The 22,337-nt window shown below is 47.5% G+C and overlaps 2 protein-coding genes and 2 pseudogenes across 2 annotated transcripts; 1 reads left to right on the top strand and 3 right to left on the bottom strand.

Moving 5' to 3' along the window:
- Nucleotides 1–1,229: 1,229 nt before the first annotated feature.
- Nucleotides 1,230–4,378, bottom strand: LOC145963635 (uncharacterized). Its single transcript, XM_083085737.1, has 3 exons — nucleotides 4,187–4,378; nucleotides 3,401–3,790; nucleotides 1,230–1,322 (listed from the first exon to the last, which is right to left on the bottom strand). The coding sequence occupies exons 1-3, from the start codon at nucleotides 4,376–4,378 to the stop codon at nucleotides 1,230–1,232; spliced, it is 675 nt and encodes a 224-aa protein (XP_082941863.1).
- Nucleotides 4,379–13,635: 9,257 nt separating this feature from the next.
- On the top strand, nucleotides 13,636–14,339 carry LOC145964622 (uncharacterized; annotated as a pseudogene).
- Nucleotides 14,340–17,145: 2,806 nt separating this feature from the next.
- On the bottom strand, nucleotides 17,146–17,995 carry LOC145963628 (uncharacterized). Its single transcript, XM_083085728.1, has 2 exons — nucleotides 17,524–17,995; nucleotides 17,146–17,155 (listed from the first exon to the last, which is right to left on the bottom strand). Exons 1-2 carry the CDS (start codon nucleotides 17,985–17,987, stop codon nucleotides 17,146–17,148), a joined length of 474 nt encoding a protein of 157 aa, XP_082941854.1. The 5' UTR covers nucleotides 17,988–17,995.
- A 546-nt stretch (nucleotides 17,996–18,541) lies between these two features.
- Nucleotides 18,542–21,463, bottom strand: LOC145964683 (uncharacterized; annotated as a pseudogene).
- Between the last annotated feature and the right edge of the window lie 874 nt (nucleotides 21,464–22,337).

Here is a 22,337-nt window from a genome sequence, read left to right as displayed (position 1 = left end):
AATAATACCGCTTGTTCGCTCGTCTTCGCTGCAAACAAATGGACTCTCGCGAAATTCTACAAGCATTGCGTCAGCTAGATGTCAAACATGTGGGAGTCTATCCGGCCGACAGATTGCCGATGGTGTGGACGAGGTCGACGGCCATCGTCGCTAATACGGACAATCATAATCGCCCTGGAGAACACTGGATCGTTTTCTTCGACAAACACGGTACAAGGACATACTTCGATAGCTACGGAATATCGCCCTTGTATCCCGGTTTTTTCCTACGTCTCCGACGAAATTCCAACATTTATCGATGGAATACCGAACAACTACAAGGACTTTTCTCTCAAACCTGCGGACTCTACAGTTGTGTATTTTTATATTATATGTGCAGCGGTTACGGTCTTGATGGATTTCTTAGTCTTTTTTCCGAAAATTGCGAATATAACGATCATTTAATCGTAGAATTATTTCATAAAATTTTTCTTCGCGATAAGAAACATGAAAAATATAATGTTGATTAATAACGTGTTTAATTGTAAGAAGATATAAAAAATATTTTTGCGAAGTACTACGAATTGTATGCAGGTATATTAATAAATGTGAAAATATTTTATCTTAATTCGTGTTTAATACTTTTAGCTTTTCCCTTCTTCCTTTATAACACCCCACCTCGCATTCGATCATCTGCATGTTCATCATCTTTTTACCTCTGTAGTGCAATGTAGTCTAATTATAATTATTGTCTCGTGCCGAGACTTTGTCTTTTCCGATAAAGCGCGTCATGAACCGTTCGAGCGGAGGGGCTTGTTTCGATATTCCATAGCGGGCCCCCGAGACGGAGTGGGGAGGTAAGGATTGTTTCCTCGAGACATATACCGGCTACCTCCAAAAGTCGGTAGGTGAGGGGTTCGTTCTGCCAAGACGTAGCGAGAGCGACTAAGGGCTAGGTAACGGGAATTTGACTCGGAACCCTATACAGGTGGACCAGAGCTGGAGTGGGAGGAGGATTGCTTCTTCGAGTCTAGTACCGTGGAGGTAGGGAAATAAAAATTTGATAAATCGGCGACACAGCCGGCGTCGACCAATCGCAGCTGTGGGCCACTATGGTGCAAGCCAATCAAACTCTGGGCCACTATGGTGCAAGCCAATCAAACTCTGGGCCACTATGGTGCAAGCCAATCAAAATCGAGACTTCGAGAGGCGGGGTATTGTTTCCACCAATCAGAACGCCTCCCTCCACTTCAGCCGGTCACGCCCACGGCGCCAGGGGTCGAGTGGTGGGGGTTTGTTCTGACGCACCATAGTGGCCCATATCTACTTCGGTCGTCGTTCAGCTGTTTCGCACCGCGAATCCCAAAGATTGTAAAAACGCAACGTTCGATGCACTGAGTTTCTTTTTCTTGGATGATTGGATATTGGCGAACGTCGACATTGTTGTTATTGTCGCTGGCCTCGTAAAGATTGCGTTATCTCTCACGTCATTTGATCCGTTCAACACGAGTATCTCATACGTCGCATACGTACGTTATCGCCGTAGCCGTCATACGTGCAATCTTACGGTGATCTCTTCTTCTCGAAAATCGAGCAATCGTCCGTTCTGGTCGACAACGCGTAACGTTAAATCCGTAATGCTCCGCGCGATGATCGGCAGGTAAATAATCTGCGCCGGCGTTTCCGATATCTTATATCCCGGTGGTACCCTCGGTGAAAATTCATGTATCGTATGAATGAGTTTGCCGTTGTTGTACGCGCCCGCAGTCATGTTACACTCTACGCGGATAATATTCACGTTGATAATGTTAATCGGCATGTTCGATTCGTACCATTTTCGCGGCTCGAGAATACGATTCGAGAATCCTAGCAACGATCCAATGTTGTTGGGCTTGCTAAAGTTTATTCTGTATGCGCATTTGATCTCGCTCCTCATCATATTGTAATTAGCGCGGAGCACTATCGGATATTCACCATCTTCATAGTCACCGTCGTCAATGTGTTTCTTATCGCGATGTTTCCGTGAAATTGCATGTTTCAAAAATGCATGTATATCTCGCAACTCGTAGGATCCCTCGGGAATCGTAATTTCCGCATCGTCTTTGCCAAAGTAAAATTTATTATTCGAGGAATTCACATTCGGTATCGTGTGATAAGTCTCAAAATCCGTTAGACCGAACTCGTATGCATCGTCGCCCAAATCTGCGGCGGGAAAGAAGTTTGCCGCGAGAACGCTACTTTTCCCAGTCAACGTGAATGTCATAGACATGTCGGCAAAACTGTTTAACGAATACTGAATTAAATAGCGCAATATCCGTCTTTAAATTCGCACGCATCGACCGTTCGAAGAAACTGCAAGCACAATTGTCCGTAGATGCTCTGATCGTAAGTTTGAACAGGTGTGTGATTGTACTGCATCTTCGTTACGAAATATCGCACCAATTCATTCGGTGGTCGAAGATTGCCGAAACTGTCGAAATATACGACACGATCTCCCCTCTTTGCGTACGCTACCCAATGAGTACCTGGTCCTTCGACGCCGTCCAAATTTACGATACCGCTCTCGTTTCGATATACAGGGTGATTCTAAATAACTTTATGCTTTTGCAAAAACATAATCTTGACCGAATTCTAAGACGATTTTTCCTTTGGCAAAATTTCGTCCGAAGCTTAGTTTTTGAATTATTAAAGGAAGTAGTTAACGTATGACGGGTCGAATACAAGAGGCAGGCAAGGGTAGCGCGATTCACCGTCAGACGCGGGTGCTTACGCGGGGCGCCTGCTGCGATCAGCTGGTCGCTATACACATACAGACACACATGTGAACACATACATTCTCTCTCTGTCTGTCTTTTTTTTTTTATCGTAGGGAAAATGCGTTACGCATACCCCTTTCCTAAGGGGATGGAGAGGGATTATGTGGGACTCCGGTCACAGATGTTCGTGACCGCATACCCACTAAAAACCCTACGGTGGCCACCAACTGCGCCCTTCGTGGGGGTCACGGGGGCGCCAGAGGCATTCTTCCGCGACCCTCCCAGCGCACCAACCCCTCGGGGTTCCTCCATCATAGGCACCCAGTGCCAGATCTCCCATAACAGTGGCACAGGGCCACACTGCGCCGCCGTTATCATCCCTCATGACCTTAACCAGAGGGATCCTGTATCCCCCACAGGATCCCCTGGGCCTATCTCGGAAACGTGGGGGAGTGGGAGGGGAAACAACGTCCCTCCGTCCCTTACGGACCGAACCATACCCCATCCGAGTAGTGGGCCTGTCTATCCCCTACCCTTAAAAACTAATAATACTGCCGAGGGGCATGGGGGGGGATCTATGGGCGTCTCAAACGACGTCTCGCCCTCCCCCGAATCTGCACTTCTCCCCCTTCTCGGGCGGGGGGCCGTAACTCGCCCCGTCTTACTCTTTCTGCTTTCTCCTTCTGCGACATAACACTCTCGCAGAAGGAGGAAAAGGCCTTCCAATTCTCCTCCTTACGGAGGATCGCAGCGATCACCGCAGGAAGGGACAAGTCCCTACCTATGCTTTGGACCAGGGCACGGCGCTCTGCCCACGAAGGGCACTCCTCCAATGTGTGCTGCGCCGAGTCCTGGTCCCCACTGCAGTGGTGGCACTGCGTTGTGCGCTCCTTCTTAATTCTGCACAGGTAGCTACCAAAGCAACCATGCTCGGTAAGCACCTGTGCCGTTCTATAGGTGACGCCACTCCAACCTCTCCCGAGCCACTCCGGCAATAGGGGGAGTATGGCACTAACGGCTCTCTGTTCCCTCGCGTCCGGCTCGGACAGATATCTCTGCCACCGGATCACGAGGGAATGTCGTGCCTACCGCCTCAAGACGGTCCTAGCCCCCGCTGTGAGTCGAATCCCTTCCTCTCTAAGGGCCTTGACCCTCCGATACATCTCGGAGTGGGTCTGCCCTAACAGCTCCAGCGGGGGGACTCCCGCCAGGACCGTCGCTGTCGCGTATGCCGCCGTGCGGTATGCTCGAGCCGCCCTCAGCGCAATTATGCGCTGCGCACGGCGCATCTGTATCTTGATGCGCCGTGACGCGATCACTGCGTCGGCCCATACAGGCGCACCATATAGGGCGACCGAGTTAACCGTATTCACATACAGGCGGCGTACCCTCCCCCCCGGCCCACCAAGGTTTGGCAGCAGCCGCGATAATGCACCGGCTGTTTTTATTACCTTGGGGACCGTTTGTGCGAAATGTTCGCCGAAGCTCCACGCTCCGTCCAGGTGGAGGCCCAAATACTTAATGTGGGACCCCACCTTGATGTCATCACCTTCCACTTTTACAACGCCTCGAGGAGGACGCCCCAGAGAACCATCGTGAAAAAAGATGGCCTCTGTCTTATGGGGAGCCACCTCGAGGCCCATTCCTTATGGAGCGCACAACGCAGGCCACACCCAAGTTGGCCAACGCCAGTGCGTCGTTCCATCCTTTCCCCCCGGCTACCACTAACGTGTCATCTGCGTAGCAGATGACGTGGCAGCCGGGGGGGAGTGTGGTACGCAATACCCCATCGAATGCGAGGTTCCACAGGTGTGGGCCCAGCACAGAGCCCTGTGGAACCCCGCAATACACCTCTCTACCACCAAGGGACCCCTCTTGGTCCCTGTAGATCAATCTCCTGTCGCGGAAGTACTCCCTAATTATTGCCTTTACATAGTGAGGAACCTGGTGTTGATCCAGACCCCTCCCTATCCACCTCCAAGGCAGGGTGTTGAATGCGTTGGCGATGTCCAACGACACCGCCAACGCCACCCCGCCTTCTCCAACACCTTATCCGAGAGGGCCCTAAGACGACTAACCGCGTCTATAGTAGAACGGCCCTCCCGGAAACCAAATTGGCCATCGTGCAATCCACTTTCCTTCCGCGACAGGAGCTGGGCGAGGCGACCGGCTATTATCCTTTCAAGGATTTTGCCCGCCTCGTCCAGCAAACACAGGGGTCTGTATGCAGAGGGGTCCCCCGTCTCCTTCCCCGGTTTCGGCAGGAGGACCAAACGGGCCTCTTTCCATGCCGTTGGGAAGACCCCCTCCCTCAGGCATCTATTATATAGGTGCCTCCTCTTCTCCTTGACCCTTATCCGCATCCTCCTCAGGGGCCGCTACGCTATCCTCATCCCTAGTTACCCTCGGCCTTCTCCTCAGCCGTTGCCTCTGCGGCAACGGCGGGGAGAGAGAGTCCAACTCCATAGGAGTTGCGGCCTGGCTTTCCGGTTTTTTACCCGGAGTTACCTCTCCCGTGGGCGAGAATCTACCTCCCATTGGCCCCAGCGCCGAGTTAACATTGGCTTCTGCCTGTGGCTTTTCCGGCGCTGCCTTGGCTTTTAAAGGGGGCGGGTTATTTCCCTCTCTATCCTTCCTAAGCCCACCCCTCTTTTCCATTCCTTTTTTCGGGAGTTGGGCCCTACACTGGGCCCCAATCCTGTGATTCGCCGGACGACCCGCCTGCATGCATACTAAGCATTGCGGGTTCGCCCGGCAAGTTGCGGCAATATGCACCTCTTCACCACATCTGTAGCAGTTGGAGCTGCGGTCCACAGTGCCCTTGCAGTTCTGCTGCACGTGGCCCAACTCCAAACACTTAAAGCACTGGAGTGGGCGGTGCTCCATCATGCTCACACGGCATGCCGCCCACCCCACCGTAATCCACTTCTTCTTCACAACCCTATTAGCTATCGCTAACGGGCATTGGACGATAACCGCTCCCATTCTGTTGGAGGCGGTTGCGGTTCTGCCCACCTTTATACTATGGGGGGCACCCCCACCATTCGTTACTACGGCCTGTATGATGTCGTCACTATCCACAGATTCGTCCAGGTCGCGAATCCTTATCTGTGCCATCTTCAGGGGACGTGAGATTTTTATCTCCTCGTTTCCCCTGAAGACGGCCTCCAATCTGCACGCCAAGGCCTCCGCCTTGGCCTCTCTCTCCTCCCTCGTTTTCCTAGAGATTTCAAGTATGTACGCACCCGCCATTGTTTTACGGGTGCGCAACTCCCCTATCCCCATTTCTTTAAGGGCGTTCTCGCCAATTTCCTTTCTGGCTGTTTTAATTATTTCACCATAGCCGCCCTTCTTAGCAGCTATGGTGACAGCCGCTGTGGTGGGGAGCTTCCTCTTCCCCATCATCTTCTTTTCTTTTTGGTCCGCGGGGGGGGCTCCATTCCTTCCCGCAGGACCTTCCTTCTCCTTTCCTTTCAATGGAGGGTTCCTCACCCCCTTATTATTTTTTTTCCCCTTCCGGCCAGCCACCACAGACCAGGATTCCCTGGTGTCCGATGGTGGGGGCTGTTGAGGGGGAGGGGGGTCAGTGGGAATCCTCTTCCCTTCCTTCTCCTTTCTTGGCGGGGGGGTTCAGCTTCCCCCCTCATGGGGGGGGCTTAATCCCCTTACCATCTGTCCCTCGCTCCTTTCCATCCTTACCATCCTGTGCGTTGGCTGAGGGCGGGGGGGGCTGGGTTCCCCTCGCCTCCGTACCATCGCCTTCCTCCTTTTTCCTCTTTCTCCCCTTTTTCGAGAGGTGGTTGGTGCGAGCGGAGGGCTCCACTTCTCCATCCGCATCCCCTTATTCTCCTCCACGTCCTTCCTACCTTCCACAATTGGCGGGAGTCTACCGGGCGACGGGGGGGGGAAACCCGTCGTTTCCTCTCTCCCCACCGTGGGTTCCAGGAGTTGCAGTTTTTGGCCAATTATCATGCCCAGCCGCGCTTCCATCTGCTGGAGCAGAAATGCTCCGGCATCATACCCCCTGAGGGGGGGGGGCATCGGCAGTAAGCACGGGTGCCGATTGGCTTCCGTCTCTCTCCCCTCCCCCCAGAGGCGACCATTGTTCCTTAGGGGAACTCCCCTTTCTACTCCTCCTCCTAGCGGGGGATTCCTTTTCCCCCACTCCCCTTTTTACCTCTTCAAGGGAAGCCCGGAGACGTACCATCTCCTTACCCATGTCATCAAGGGACTTCCTGGAACTCTCTACTTCCGCCGTAAGTCGGAGGTTATCCGCCTTCAGAAACCTCACTTGTCTCCTAAGGGAATCCATCTCCTTGGAGGATGAGGCTTCTGTTTCCAACTGTTGCGCCCTCATCCCCAGTGTAGTGATGGCAGCCCTGGCATTGAGGACCGCAACATTAAGGACCCTCTTTCCTGTCCCCTGTAAATTGGAAGAGACTTGAGCAACCCTGGCCACCCCATCAATGTGGCGCATGATCTCCGCCGTAATATCTGGGGTAGGGAGATTACCCATCTCCTCCATTAAATCTTCTAGGGCTGGCAATTTCTTGTTTAATTTCATGTTTAATTTCAGCGGGAGGGCCTCATTTAAAATTTGGGTTTCCTCCCGCCTTAATTTTTCAACTCTTTCGAGCTCCTCCTCTTCTTCCCTCCTTTGCAGAAGGCGTGCATACGCCCCAGTAGTCGTAGGGCGCCCCCTCTTCCTTTTCCTCGGCGGTGCACCGCCAGCCGCTGTGCTCACCACCGACTCTCCGTCTCCATATTCCTCCTCGGATATCACAAATACTGACTCCGCCGAGGAATCCATAAACTCCTGTGCAGGGGCAGTGGAAGCCGCGGACGACTCCGGGGGAACCGGTGACGAGGGCGGTACCCCCCTCACAGGGGCAGATGCCTTTCCCTCTATTAGGGTCTTCTCCAGCTCCTCATTGGGGCCTTCCACCTCCGGTGGGGGAGTCGGTGATGGTCCCATCGACAAGGCACTCCCACCTAGCTTATCAAGATGCACCCTCAGGTCTCTCATACCCACGCCTCTCACTTCTATGCCGCCGTCCTCCGACTCACTGCGCGAACCCGCTGCAGGAGTTATAAAGGGCGTCTCAAGGGGAGTAGGAGGGGTCCTCTGTAAGAGGGAATTCCTCCTCCTTCCACCTGCCGTTGTACCAAACACGTCCTCATCACTCCACTTATGTAGCTCGAAACCCATTGTTTTGGTCCTCCGTATTTGTGTTTATAATTTTTGTTTTAATTTTATTCTCCATTTTTTTTCTTTTTATCCCCCGACCCGCAACGGCTACACCGATCGGGTATACCCTCACCGGCCGGGAGTGCCCCGAAACATGACCGGCCACACTCCCGACCGGGCCCCAAGTTCCCCCGGGGGGTCGGTATATGCCTCGGGCCGGCGGCCAAAGGCAGCGCCGGCACTGGGCTCCAGCCCCTTACTCACCCATGGGAATTTTAACGCCCCCATGGGCTTTCGGGGGTCCCCTGCCTCCGACTGCAGGGGCACCGTTGCGGGTGGCGCCACCCGGGGGGCCCCACGGACGGTTGGGGTGAGGTCACTGCTCCCCGGCCTCACCTTACCCGCCGTGGCGACCAGCCGCCCCCACACCGGTCCAACCGGATCTGGGGGGCCTCTCCTTCTCGGTGGGGGCGTTTTAATGTGGAGCCGTCGCGCTCTCCACCGAGTATCCTACCCGCACCACCGGACCCCGACCTGGGAATACGTTCCAGCGGCTCCGGTGGCAGGCCCGGTGGCTGAGTCAGGGGAGAGGTAGCCCCTCTCCCCCTATCAGGCACCGAGCTTCCTCCGTTACACCGACCCTGCCTCGGAATACTTCCGAACGGCCCGGTGCAACCCAGGTCGGCAGTCCGGGCAAGCCCGGTTGTCCGGATATCTTCAGACGTGATCTGCCGACCCGTCGTCCCCCCTCGCCTGGCACGTATCCTGGGGCCGCCCCCCAGGCCGTTTGCCAGGTGGTAGGGACCTTCTCCTGTGGGACGCCGCTTCCACCACCCGCCGGAGGGACGCCCAACTATGGACGACACCCCGACGGGCGGAGGACCGGCCACCACATCCCCCCTGGACCACGGGCCCAACCGACCAGGCTGCCTCGGTCGGCCCCCCGCGGTCCACTGCGGGACGCTGGGAAGGCACCCCATGCCAGGACGCAGGCCCTTAAAAGGACGTCGCCCCCAGACACAAGGCACCCCCCAGCCAACCGCATCCCCCCTGGGACTCCGGCTAACCCCTCTGCCAGAACGCACGCCCTGAAAACGTCCCCAGACACAGAGGCGCCTTTGTCCACTCCCTCCCTCAGGAGTCTATACCCCATCACACACCCCAGCACGGAGTGGTGTTAGGAAACCTCCCCTAACGGCTCCGTGCAGCCGGGCAATTGAAGTCAGGGCCGCCAACCCCTATCCGTGATGGGCCATCCGCCCAAGGCCACAGAAAACCTCTTCCCGTTTCCCGCTGGCGTTAACTTCCAACGAGAACCGAGGGAGTGCAATGGTGTGCTCTTAGACCCATTCTCTAGCGAGAATGGGAGCCCCTTCACCACGACAAGGTGGCACACCACGGAGAGGTCTCTCTGTCTGTCTGTCTGTCTGTCTGTCTCTCTCTCTCTCTTTCATTCGCTCACTCACCTGTTTTTTTTTTTTTTTTACGAGAGAGGGGAAAATGCATGTTATGCATACCCACCGGTCGATCCAATGAGTTATGTGGGACTCGAGTACCAAGTCGAATTACCAACTCGGTACTCCCTACCCACTAAAAACCCCTCTCTTTTCACGAATTTCCTTTGACACACTGTCCCTCTGACTTCCCGAGATCTGTTTTCACATAACGTCAAAAAATAGTTATTATTACCTTGTTCGATGACTTTTGATGTATTGCTGTAATTGCTTGAAGGAGAAATGAATTTTCCGATAGATCGTACGTTCTCAAATTTAACGTAGATATCACGTTGCAGAAGACAAGAAATCCACACTAAATTATTAACTGAAAATTTTTCTTCTTTCATGAACTGTATTCTTTTATAAACTTTAACGTAATCACATTTATTTACTCACTCGATGAGACGAGAAATTTACTAATGACTCTATCACTAATCACTATTAATCACTGTCGAATAATAACTGTTAGCGATTAAAAATCACTCGATGAAAGAAACACGCGCGGACACGTTACTACACGACGCGACAATGCGACGATAATTACTCGGCGACTGCAAGCAGTTTTTTGTCATGGTAGGTTGCGGTAGGTTAAGGTACTACTGGCGCTATCGAACGCGATCATGTGTTCGATTGAAGAATGCGGTAAACATAATAAACATTTAACATATTAATATTATTATTATCATGAATGTGTGTGATATCCATACATCGTATGATATCTATTTAAAAATTAATTAGATTAAATAAGTGTTTTTAAAATATTTATTACTTTTACTATTATCTTAAATAAATATGTAATATTAATATTTTATATGATAATAGTAAAAATAATAAATATTTTATAAATACTTATTTAATCTAATTAATTTTTAAATAGATATCATACGATGTATGGATATCACACACATTCATGATAATAATAATATTAATATGTTAAATGTTTATTATGTTTACCGCATTCGTCAATCGAACACATGATCGCGTTCGATAGCGCCAGTAGTACCTTAACCTACCGCAACCTACCATGACAAAAAACTGCTTGCAGTCGCCGAGTAATTATCGTCGCATTGTCGCGTCGTCGCGTCGTGTAGTAACGTGTCCGCGCGTGTTTCTTTCATCGAGTGATTTTTAATCGCCAACAGTTATTATTCCACAGTGATTAATAGTGATTAGTGATAAAGTCATTAGTAAATTTCTCGTCTCATCGAGTGAGTAAATAAATGTGATTACGTTAAAGTTTATATTTTATATATTTAAAAGAATACAGTTCATGAAAGAAGAAAAACTTTCAGTTAATAATTTAGTGTGGATTTCTTGTCTTCTGCAACGTGATATCTACGTTAAATTTGAGAACGTACGATCTATCGGAAAATTCATTTCTCCTTCAAGCAATTACAGTAATACATCAAAAGTCATCGAACAAGGTAATAATAACTATTTTTTGAAAATTGTTATGTGAAAACAGATCTCGGGAAGTCAGAGGACAGTGTGTCAAAGGAAATTCGTGAAAAGAGAGGGGTTTTTAGTGGGTAGGGAGTACCGAGTTGGTAATTCGACTTGGTACTCGAGTCCCACATAACTCACTGGATCGACCGGTGGGTATGCATAACATGCATTTTCCCCTCTCTCGTAAAAAAAAAAAAAAAACAGGTGAGTGAGCGAATGAAAGAGAGAGAGAGAGACAGACAGACAGACAGACAGAGAGAGAATGTATGTGTTCGCATGTGTGTCTGTATGTGTATAGCGACCAGCTGATCGCAGCAAGCGCCCCGCGTAAGCACCAGCGTCTGACGGTGAATCGCGCCACCCTTGCCTGCCTCTTGTATTCGACCCGTCATACGTTAACTACTTCCTTTAATAATTCAAAAACTAAGCTTCGGACGAAATTTTGCCAAAGGAAGAATCGTCTTAGAATTCGGTCAAGATTATATTTTTGCAAAAGCATAAAGTTATTTAGAATCACCCTGTATACCGCCGATCGGTAAAGAGTCGCGCATGTAAACACCTCTAAAATATGGAATGCGCACACGTTTTGCCAGTTGTAGCAATTGTACGTTGGTAGTTGCGCCCTACGGCATTTTTAGCGTCTCTTTGACGTTTTTTTTTTTTCCTCGTTGAGGCTCCTCGTCCGTATTTGTAAGGAGCGAGATATAATCCGCGACCTTCCATGGCGCGATTGTGACGTAGCATCTCTTGCAAGTGACGTTGCGCGGCTTTTCCGTCGTTCACCGCCTTCGCTACACCCGTCGCTCCACCGATCAGGAAACCGAGCGCACCCAACATTGGTAGAATCGACAACACGCCGCCGCGTTTCGCTACCGGAAGCATCCGTTTCTTCGCCGTTTTTTTCTTCGTCTTCGTCTTCGTCCTCTTCAGACCCATACCGAGCTTCGTCTTGGCTTTCATCGCTGCCCAGACAGCTGTGGCGGCGGCTCCCTCACGGAGAGTCGAATCTCTCGCACCGATGCGATTTCGCGCTTTCTCGGCGAGTATCCTATCCGCCGCGTGTATCTCGGTGAGATCGTTGCTCCGAGAGTATGCTATATCGTGTTCACGACACGCCGCGTCCAATGGATTGATACCTCGATCGCCTCTGGCTAATCGCTTCCGCAACCGCGTGCCTGGACCGCAAAACTGATAGCCGGGAATATGGAATTCGATCGGAAGCGCGTTTATCGCACGATTTAAGAGACCGCTGCCTCTCACAATTCTCGCGGACATTCGTAGCAATCTTTTATTAACGGTGGTGGACCGTCGATGTGCGTTCGCTGCCACGGCTGATTGTAATATCGCATGCACGAACGATATTGTCGAACCTCCGAATCAGCCTTTATATATTCTGGAAGCTTGTCCCACAATCGTTCCACGTAATCACCAAAATTTTGCAGTAAAACAATCTTTGGGATATACTGCAGTTGTTCGGCGGTAAGCCGGAAAATGTCTTTCATCTGACAGAAGGAGAAACATTTTTGATACTGAGCGGTTTCGAGTTGAGACACCTCTATAAATAGGTCTCCCCCCATCGTGATCATTCGCAAAATTGATTCGAAAGAGAAAACATGCGGTTCGTACGACAACCTTTGACGATACGTGTGACGAATTGCGATGACAGATTACGATCAATGGGGGACAACGCGGAGATGCGCAGACACGGTACGATGCTACCGACTACTATACGCGCGATCGTTTGCGGCCCCTCGAATTGCGGTAAAACCAACGTTCTGATAAGTCTACTGGAAAGTCCGCACGGTGTACGTTTCGAGAACGTGAACGTGTACTCGAAGTCGCTGCAACAGCCGAAATATAGATATCTGGAGAATTTGACGCCGATCGACGAAATCGGCTACTTTACGTTCTCGAATAACAGGGACGTCATTCCACCGAGCGAGGCACGTCCAAACTCGATTTTCGTCTTCGATGACGTGACGTGCGACAAGCAAGATACGATAAGAGAGTACTTCTCAATGGGTCGTCACTCGAATGTCGACTGCTTCTATCTCTGCCAGACGTACGCGAGAATACCAAAACATCTTATACGCGACAACGCGAACCTGCTGATCTTGTTTAAACAGGACGGTACCAACTTGAAACAGGTGTACAACGATCACGTGAATACCGACATGTCGTACGAGGATTTCAGTGAATTATGTCGTACTTGTTGGCAGCAAAAGTATGGATTCCTAGTGATAGATAAGGACAGCTCGCTTACGAACGGGCGATACAGAAAAGGATTTAACGTGTTCGCGATACCGCGAAACGATTAGTCGCTGCCGACATTCCGTCGAAATGGGTGAAACGCTCGACATTCCGTCGACATGGCTGGAAGCGATAATATTCGCGAGCGTGAAAAGGTTGCGAGGGAGATTGAGAAAACGAGCGAATCGATTCGCAAGAAACATCTCGCTTTGAAGACCGGTAAGATCGACGACGATATCGCGGTCAAGACCCATTTTGGGCTTATTATCGAGCCACTGCAAAAGATCGCCGATAACTCTAGCTCAATCGCGGTGAAAAACGAGCTGGAGAGTAACGCTGACGCGAAGATTAAAACGTTACCCATCAAGCGGTACAAGGAGGAAGAGGAGGATGCGACACCGTGAAAGAGGAAACGATTGAAGGCGAATCGTTTATCGACGCCGCGTACATCCGATCTATCGGATGCTTTACTGGATGAATCGCCGATAACCTCTACACCGTCCGCGACAACGAGAATCGTACAACCCACGATACCCGAATCACTCGCAATCGAAAATGTTTCCGAAACCACGGGCAACCCGCTCGAAACATCCGTTCGAAACATGTTACAAACGTCGGAAGGTCAAGAAGTGTTACGAGAGCACTTGGGACCACTGAGACAAAAGTATATGAGCGCTCTCCTTAGTGGCGACGAAAAAAACGAGATCGATCACGTGTACGGTGTCTATTTCGACGAGAATGAAATGCGGTAACAAACGATTCGACATTGATAGAGATGACTCTATAATAATTGACAAAGTGAGGTATATCGGTACACCTGGATTATACGAGTTGATCTTCAAGAGAATTCCCGATGACGTCATATACACTGAGGACGATATGCAAAAATATAAGAGCATATTAATGGCGACGAGTGCGCATAAACGCAAATATGATGCGCAAGGTCGATTAAATAGCAACAAGGGATACAAGTATAAACAAATAATCGCGCCATTGATGTCGATCGAATCGAAAAAGAATAAATCCGGAACGGGAGTATTCATGCCTCGCGCGATGACGCTAATCGACAATAAGATCGATTACGTGCACTGGGACGACCCCAACGAGCTAGTGGATCGGCTACGATTGCTCGACGCTTCGCGCCGAGCTGGCCACAACGCTCATGACAACGAGATCTTGTCAATCCTAGAGGAACTTCGCGAAGCCGGCTTTATTATAAATTAAACGGTGTCTCGACGAAACTAATCAGTCGATCGACGTCACTCGCATCGAAAAAAAATGCCTATCAACAAATTTGGATTATTCGAACGGAGAAATGATGCGATCGACACAAGCGATCATTCGGGTAAATTGGTGAAGAGTTACTTGCGTCAAAACGCTCTGTGTCGCGTCGCTACGGACTATGACGCGAGGTCGCGCAAGATTCACCGTGTAGCGCAACCAGAGGCCGATACCTATGCAGTCAATAAACTGTACGTGGAACAATGTGTTAAAACGTTGAAGAATCAACAGAAAGAATCAGACGAGAAGCTGACTGCGTTCGAGAAGGACGTGCGAGCTTTGCAGATTGTGATAAACGAGCTTCGGTGTGCGATTAATACTAATTCAGAAACGGCTATCAACCTGTAATGAGCTGTAGTGGACGGCTTAGGAGTGGCTATTGTACAATTATTAAACATCTACAAAGGCTTATCGAACGACTACGAACAATTATCGAACGACTATAAACGGTTAACGAACGGCTATCAAGCTACAATGAGTGGCAGTAATCGAAGAGGAAACGGCCTCGAACGAGGCTACGAGCAATTCAAGAACAGCTGCGAACGAGGCTACGAACACCTCAAGGACGGCTGTGAACAAGGCTATGAACACGTCAGGAACGGTTACATACGAGGCGGTATACAACTTAGGAACGGCTACGAATGGGTCAGAAACGATTGCCAACAAGGCTACGAACGGGTCAGAAACGACTGTGAACGAGGCTACGAACTACTTAGAAGCGACTACCAACAGGGTCAAGGACGGCAACAAACGGGTCAAGAACGGCAGCGAACGACTATCAAACGTGTGAGAAACGAATATCGAACGTCTATCGAACGCCAACGAACGGGCCAGGAACGTCTATCGAACGTCTATCGAACACCAACGAACGGGCCAGGAACGTCTATCGAACACCAACGAACGCTAACGAACGTGCCAGGAACGTCTATCGAACGCCAACGATGGATCGGCGATCGAGAATAACCGATGAAGCAAAGAAACAACATAGTTTAGAGAAACGGTAGTTGGTGAACGAACTGCACGCACCTGCGAGAAAAATTTTCCCCGAAGACACGTCATAGTGCGGGGATACGATGACCTGTGGCAAGCTGACATCGTCGAGATGCGTCCGTATTCTCGTTTCACCAGAGGTTATCACTACATACTCACAGTCATCGATGCGTTGAGCACGCGTGGGCCGTACCACTCAAGAGTAAAGGCGGAAGCGAGACAGCTGACGCTATCGCCGAGATAATTCGAGATAGCAAGAGGTGCCCGAAAAACATACAGACCGATATAGGGAAGGAATTTTATAACGCCGACGTGCAACGGCTCATGCGAAAATATAACATCAATCATTATTCTACGTATTCGGTATTGAAGGCATCGATCGTTGAGCGATTCAATCGCACGCTGAAAAACGACATGTGGAAGATGTTTACGCTGAACGGATCTTACAAGTGGATCCACGCGTTGCCGCGACTCGTATCGGATTACAACGCGCGCAAGCATCGAACGATCGGTATGCGACCCGTCGACGTTACCCCCGCGATCGCTGAAAGACTCTTGGCTACTGTATACGACCGTGTAAATATCGCGGGTCCGGCGAAATTCAAAGTAGGTGACTCGGTACGCGTTAACAAGTACAAGACAGTTTTCGAGAAGGGTTACACGCCAAATTAGACAACCGAGGTGTTTAAAATTGTAAAAGTGCAGCATACTAATCCCGGAAGCTATCTACTTGAGGATTATCGCAAAAAATCTATCGCTGGAGCGTTCTACGAGCACGAGTCGCGCGAATTATCCGGACGTATATCTCGTGGAGAAAGTACTGCGCAGGAGGGGTGACGAGGTTTACGTGAAATGGCTGGGATTTGATAATTCGCACAACTCTTGGATACATAAGGACAATGTGATTTAATTCATGCAATGTTTATTTTTTAATTTTCAGGAAAAAAATATGTATGACATATATTTAAAAAAATGAAAATATACATAAAATATAAAATCTTTATTAATATTTCTTTCAATAGTATTATGTATGTAGTGTTATTCTTAATATAAATGTGTAAGATATGCATTACATAAAAATATATGAAATATAAATGTGTAAGATATGTATTACATAAAACTATATGAAATATAAAAATATACAAAATATATACATGGTTATGTACAAAATATATACAATTAATAATAAACAAAATATACATTTATTTACAAAGGTATCCTATAATGTCCCAATGGTAACGTGTCAGTTGAATCAGGTACGATATACCGCTTGTCATCGTACGGACTCAGAGCAATTTTCGTCTCGCGGACGGTATATACTTTGTGCAATTTCGATCTTATACATGACTGCTGTCGCGTCATTTCGATCTCATCGTGCAAACACTGCGTGTAATCGTCGAAGGTTATATTACGCGCTACGACATTACTTTTGACGCCTTTAACCTTCTTCGTATCCTTTTTCCCGTCCACTCTTACCGCGTACATCTTTGCTCTAAGTCCGACGAATTCGGTCATTATCGCACCGTTATTTTCATCCTTCATTAAACCCGGTACTTTTTTATTCACGAGCGGTATACCGTACGCGTTATCAATTGGATAATCGCTCGTATCAAATCGGTTGATATCGCGCTTCATGTTTTCATAGACATCTTCGCACCCAATATGATATATTAGACTATCTGTGTCGGTGTACATTACCCGGCATTTGTCGCGATACAGAGGAAACATGTACTCGTGGTGAAATTCGTACAAGCACGTTTTAGAAATGTCTAGTATGCACATGCCGACATAGATTGGTTTATAAAATTTCACTTTAAGTTTGCGTAATTCTATGGCAACCAAATTTTCCGAAAAGACGCTTCTACTATGAAAATATGGTTTCGCTATCATTGCTTCTGCGCCGTATCGTCCGCCCCACTTTGTTAATAATTTTACATCGACACGATTACGCACATTTTCCACCGTCTTGCCAAATACCGCGTTATTCATCAGTTTATATAAATTTTTTTCAAAATCATTTTTCGCGAGTGTCCTAAACTGTGTATTTAATTCAATATAACTGCGAAGCCACGGAGATTGTGTAAATTGTAATACGCTATGTATTTTTGTAACGCGAAGGTCGTGTCGCGTACATTGCCGTAGGTTGCGGTAGTGTATCACGTAACGCTTCTTATCTTTTAACGTTGCGAGGAGTTTGTCTTGCCGTTTGCCGGGCGGCTTGTCGCGTGTCGGACAAAACGGAATGTCAGTGTGCGTATCGTGAAGATGTTGCGGGTACTCGAGATCGACTTCGAGGATATAACCCGTAGGCGAATCTAATGCGATCGATGCTACGTCAAAATTCGACACGTCGTCGACCCATCGAAAATCGGCATAGGGCAACGGTTGACACATTGCCCATCCGTATAAATTATTTACATCGAAATACATCAAGTACGACGATGGTTTCGATGGATCGTACGATTGTTGCATGTACTTGTTATTAGCACGCGCGTATCTGTTGGAACACTGACTCAGACCACCGCGTATACCGCGTTCGATAAACATGACCATATCGATGTCGGTAAGCAATTCGAACGTAATCTTGGTATGCTTCAACATGGCATCCCACGTGTATCCGGGGAGAGTATAATAATACGCGGGGTCGAGTCCGTAACTTTTGATGCAACTGTCGCGAAAGTTTTCAAAAATATCGGCTAATAACAAGACGTCAATTTTGAGATACAAATCGCTATATTCGCCCAGCGTTCGAATTGAGAATCGCGTCCAGATATTTTCGGCGTGCGCGTAATCGCTCTCGTATATAGTTTCACCGGTCAAAGAACTGTAAAACGATTCGCGCGGTGGTAAACATGTATCTTGCAACCTATCTATAGAATCGACGTATTCGTACGGAAAGACGCCTTTCCGTGTTAATAAACTGAAAGTTTCTGCAGATAAATTTTGAAATTTCGATTTTAAAATTTTGAGTTTATCTTTCTCTAAAAAAGATGCCAATTTGTCGAGACTTGCCGTAAGAAATTTGTACGAATCGATGAAGCGTAATTTTACATAATTTTTCCAATTGTCTTGTGCGACTTTAACAGTTTTTGTAAACGATATATATTTTTCCTTGGTTATCGGAAGTAATTCGATTTCCCCTTCGAACACTGTGGCTATATCCTCGATAATGAAATGTGCGTTGTAACCTGATAAATTGTGAAAGACTATCGGAATATATAATGATTCTTTGTAATTTAGATTGCAATTTGAGTGCGCGGGACTCCTATATCGCCCGGTCAAATGACAATGATCGCGTATGCGTGTATCGTCTTCTTGCGTAAACGGTTTTTCGCATATATGACAATGCGTTGCGCTGTGAAATTTTTCCCACTCATCCGATGTTAAATTTACCATGGGGACATTTGTAGTCATTAAAATAGTCTTAACGCGAATTGCTAAATTTTTAAGTTCTTCGGTGAACCATGAAACGCAATCGGCGCTACGGCGAGAATTATAAACGGATAACGAGTTGTCGTACGAACCATGCATATAATACGCTATACTAAATACCCGATGGTGCTGGTACAAATTTTGCTGTTCTTCCTCCTCCATCTTGGCCAAAACGCATTCCAAGTCGGCATAGATCACAAATGGAAGCCGCTCTTTCCTCGTGTAGTTGTTGAACTCGAGCCACTTGTCCTTATCGCTCGGCAATCGGATAGCGCAGTCGTTTATTTTTCCGCAGTCTACCGTATGTGACTGCAACTTGTCGTTCGAACTAAAGTAGTGTAAACATCTGTAAAAGAATATTTAAATTAAAGATTTATGCAATGCATTATATTTTATAATTACATAAACTATTTAAATTATACGTACCGATCACAGATATATTTCTTGTGATCCTTTTTGCTCAACTGTGAACTGACAAGTCGCGATAGATTCTTGATTCAAGCGAAATGTCCGACGCTATTGCCGTCTTCCATGTACAACAAATTGACATGTTTATCCCGTTTCTGCTCCGAAAGACGTATCGGGACAATGCTGTTCTCTTTCTCGATGCTGTAGACGTTGATGGAGATATTGTTTGCAAGTTCAAACTTTTTTAGTTGATTCAACGTCATCGGAAACTCAATATTTTCTACATTTAACACCGTCGTATAGTGAGGATATGAAGATTCCCGATTCGTGTCTCTTTCAGCGGGGTATAGAGCGGTGACCACTGCCCACGCGAAACACGCATTGTCTCTGGATTGTACATTAATTACCGCTTTCTTCGCCGTAATTTCTCGCGGCAATTTAATATAACATCCCGCGCGCATAGGATTATATTTATTTACATTAACAGTCAAATTCTGTATTCGCGACAATGCCCAGCCATTATCGCGTTCCTGAAATTCTTCCAACGATGCTAGGTTGGGCTCGATAACGCGGCGCTCGTACCACTCGTGTAAATCGGATGTGCGAAAGAGTTCACAGTTTCTCGTATTGATACTTTTATTCGCACGCTTATCACCCGACACAAATTCACCGTTGAATATAGTGTTCACTTTTACACTGTTGTGTGTTTTTATAACGTCTTGCACTTGCTCGAGTACGATGTCTTTGGCATCCTCGAGAAATTGACGAGGTTCGATATAGTTTGCGTTAATCACCGGTTAGAATACGGCTATCGAACGCGGTATCGATCTCTCGCCAAACGAGTCTTTCCGCGTTATTGTCGCCGCTGTAATCACCACCGCTGGGTATAAACCGTCTCTGCAATTGAGTCTTTGCACCTTCGAGTCGCGCGATTTTAGCCACCAGAGACTGTCTACTTCCGATCGAGAGTCGCGGACGCTTGACACGACTGCGTTCTTCGAGCTGTTTGATAAATTCCTCGCAACGCTGCAGCCATGCAAAATACTCGCCCAAGGTGGCAATTTGGCGGGACTGCTCCACCAGGTCGCGTTCAGTCTGCTCGATGTTTTCCATTTTTTTCCTGTCTTTTTTTTTCACACTTTTAAAACACTACGTAGCAGTTTTCTACGGAGCACTTGCACGTGACTTTTGCACACGATAAGCAATACCGTTCGCTATCTTGAACGTTAGAGAGCATATTCATACGTTTATAATGTTGAAAGCATCGGTCTAAGACATCTCCATGAACACAATGCAAAACTTTCATATCATCATCATCGGTATTGTCACAATTTTTTCGGAACATTATTTCATGTCTAGGATATTTCCAACGCCTATACTGTGAAGGACGCAAATTGTTCATTATCACCAATTCTACGCGCTTTCCAATATCTATACAAATACTAATGCACAGAGCTTTGCCGAAACACAGAATCTTCCGTATAATGCTCGTCGTATAGCCGTAATAGTTCTTTTCATAGCTAAATTCTTCTTCTTTCTTGCACTCGTCAAGCATTCGTCTGTATATTTTTTCTCTCACGGAGTAAGGCCAGTGATAAGCAGGTTCATGTTGGATACAGACCCTTTGTCCGACAACGTGGTTACTAGTTCGTGATACGCGTAAACTGAGTTCGCGATCGCGTAGAAAATGCACCGGTGATATTCGTTGCACATCAAATTCGTTGTTCAAAAAATTTTTTTTACCCTCCAGAGTATCGATGATATCATCTTTACAATAATCAAAATATTCATCATCGACCACATTATAATTAAAATTATCCACATTAAAATTAATTTTTTCTCACGTTGCTCGCACACTTTACACAGTCTTATTCAATGTTTTTTCACAGCGTGCAAATTGGGCACTTATTGCACGGAAATCTTATATACAACGGCTCCCTACAGCTTGAACGGAATCGGCCATCCATCGCATCAAGTGTCTCAATTTTATGCTTTCGAACAGCATACATCATTTGGCTATCCACGCTTTGCAATGCAATCATACACGAAGGACATACAGCTAAAGCACCACCCGTGGAATAATAAAAGTATATGATACAAAATTTTGTACGTCCGTTTAGAGCATTAATTTCTGCAACAGACACTATTTTGTCGATATATTCCGTGGAGTTCTCACTGCAGTCACTAATGCAATCACTGTCAGCCGACAACGCGTGATCTTCTTCGTCTACTTCCATTTTTATACATTAATCGCACAAAATCTTTCTAACAGAACACCGCTATACAACCGACGTGTCGATGGGCGTTCAAATCACGTACTATGATTTGATGCGCTTCAATCCTCCTTATATATTTCGTCTAATCCTTTCTTATCTTTAAAACAAAGGCGTAAAGCAGCCGAACATCGGCGCTGATGTGTTACATTCCTTCCGAGAAAAAAATATGGAAGATGATTCTGGAACGCCATTTGTTTATATTGTTTATAAATTCGCGCGACGAGTAATTCAATGAGAGAGAGATAAGAATACGTCGAACGGAAAAAAAATCTAGAATTACTTATATTGGGGGTGAGGGGGTGTACCGCGAGAGCGCAAAGCAGCCGAACATCGGCGCTGATGCGTTGCATTCCTTCCGAGAAAAAAATATGGAAGATGATTCTGGAACGCCATTTGTTTATATTGTTTATAAATTCGCGCGACGAGTAATTCAATGAGAGAGAGATAAGAATATGTCGAACGGAAAAAAATCTAGAATTACTTATATTGGGGGTGAGGGGGTGTACCGCGAGAGCGCAAAGCAGCCGAACATCGGCGCTGATATATGAGCGGCGGAAACAAAAATACAAAGCAGCCGAACATCGGCGCTGATACGTTGCAATTCTTCCTAGAAAAAATGTGGAAGATGATTCTGAAGTGTTTATATTATCAAGTACCGGAGGACCCCATAAACACTCGAGTGGTCCATTTGTTTATATTGTTTATCAACCGGGCATGTAATATTGCTTATACTTGCGATAAATGCATGGGACCACACATACTTTTTACGACGCGATTTTGATATGGTGATAATGCCACATCTCTACTATACGATCTCTTACCGAGACCTCGTTGC

This window comes from Camponotus vicinus, unplaced genomic scaffold (genome assembly GCF_025532165.1).
Source record: "Camponotus vicinus isolate PSW18456_S1 unplaced genomic scaffold, iyCamVici1.0 SCAF_13, whole genome shotgun sequence".
Classification (NCBI taxonomy): Eukaryota; Metazoa; Arthropoda; class Insecta; order Hymenoptera; family Formicidae; genus Camponotus; species Camponotus vicinus.
The sequence above is the reverse complement of the archived record's forward strand: the minus strand, read 5'-3'. Positions and strand labels throughout refer to the sequence as shown.

Excerpts from the sequence above, each read along its gene's own strand:
- LOC145963635 (XM_083085737.1), bottom strand. The coding sequence starts at position 4,378 with ATGGGCCTCGAGGTGGCTCCCCATAAGACAGAGGCCATCTTTTTTCAC. Across the intron at positions 3,791-4,186 it reads TCGCACAAACGGTCCCCAAG|AGATATCTGTCCGAGCCGGA; the intron begins GTAATAAAAACA and ends ATCCGGTGGCAG. Across the intron at positions 1,323-3,400 it reads AGAAGGAGAAAGCAGAAAGA|CTGAACGACGACCGAAGTAG; the intron begins GTAAGACGGGGC and ends GGTGCGAAACAG.
- LOC145963628 (XM_083085728.1), bottom strand. The coding sequence starts at position 17,987 with ATGTTGAAGCATACCAAGATTACGTTCGAATTGCTTACCGACATCGAT.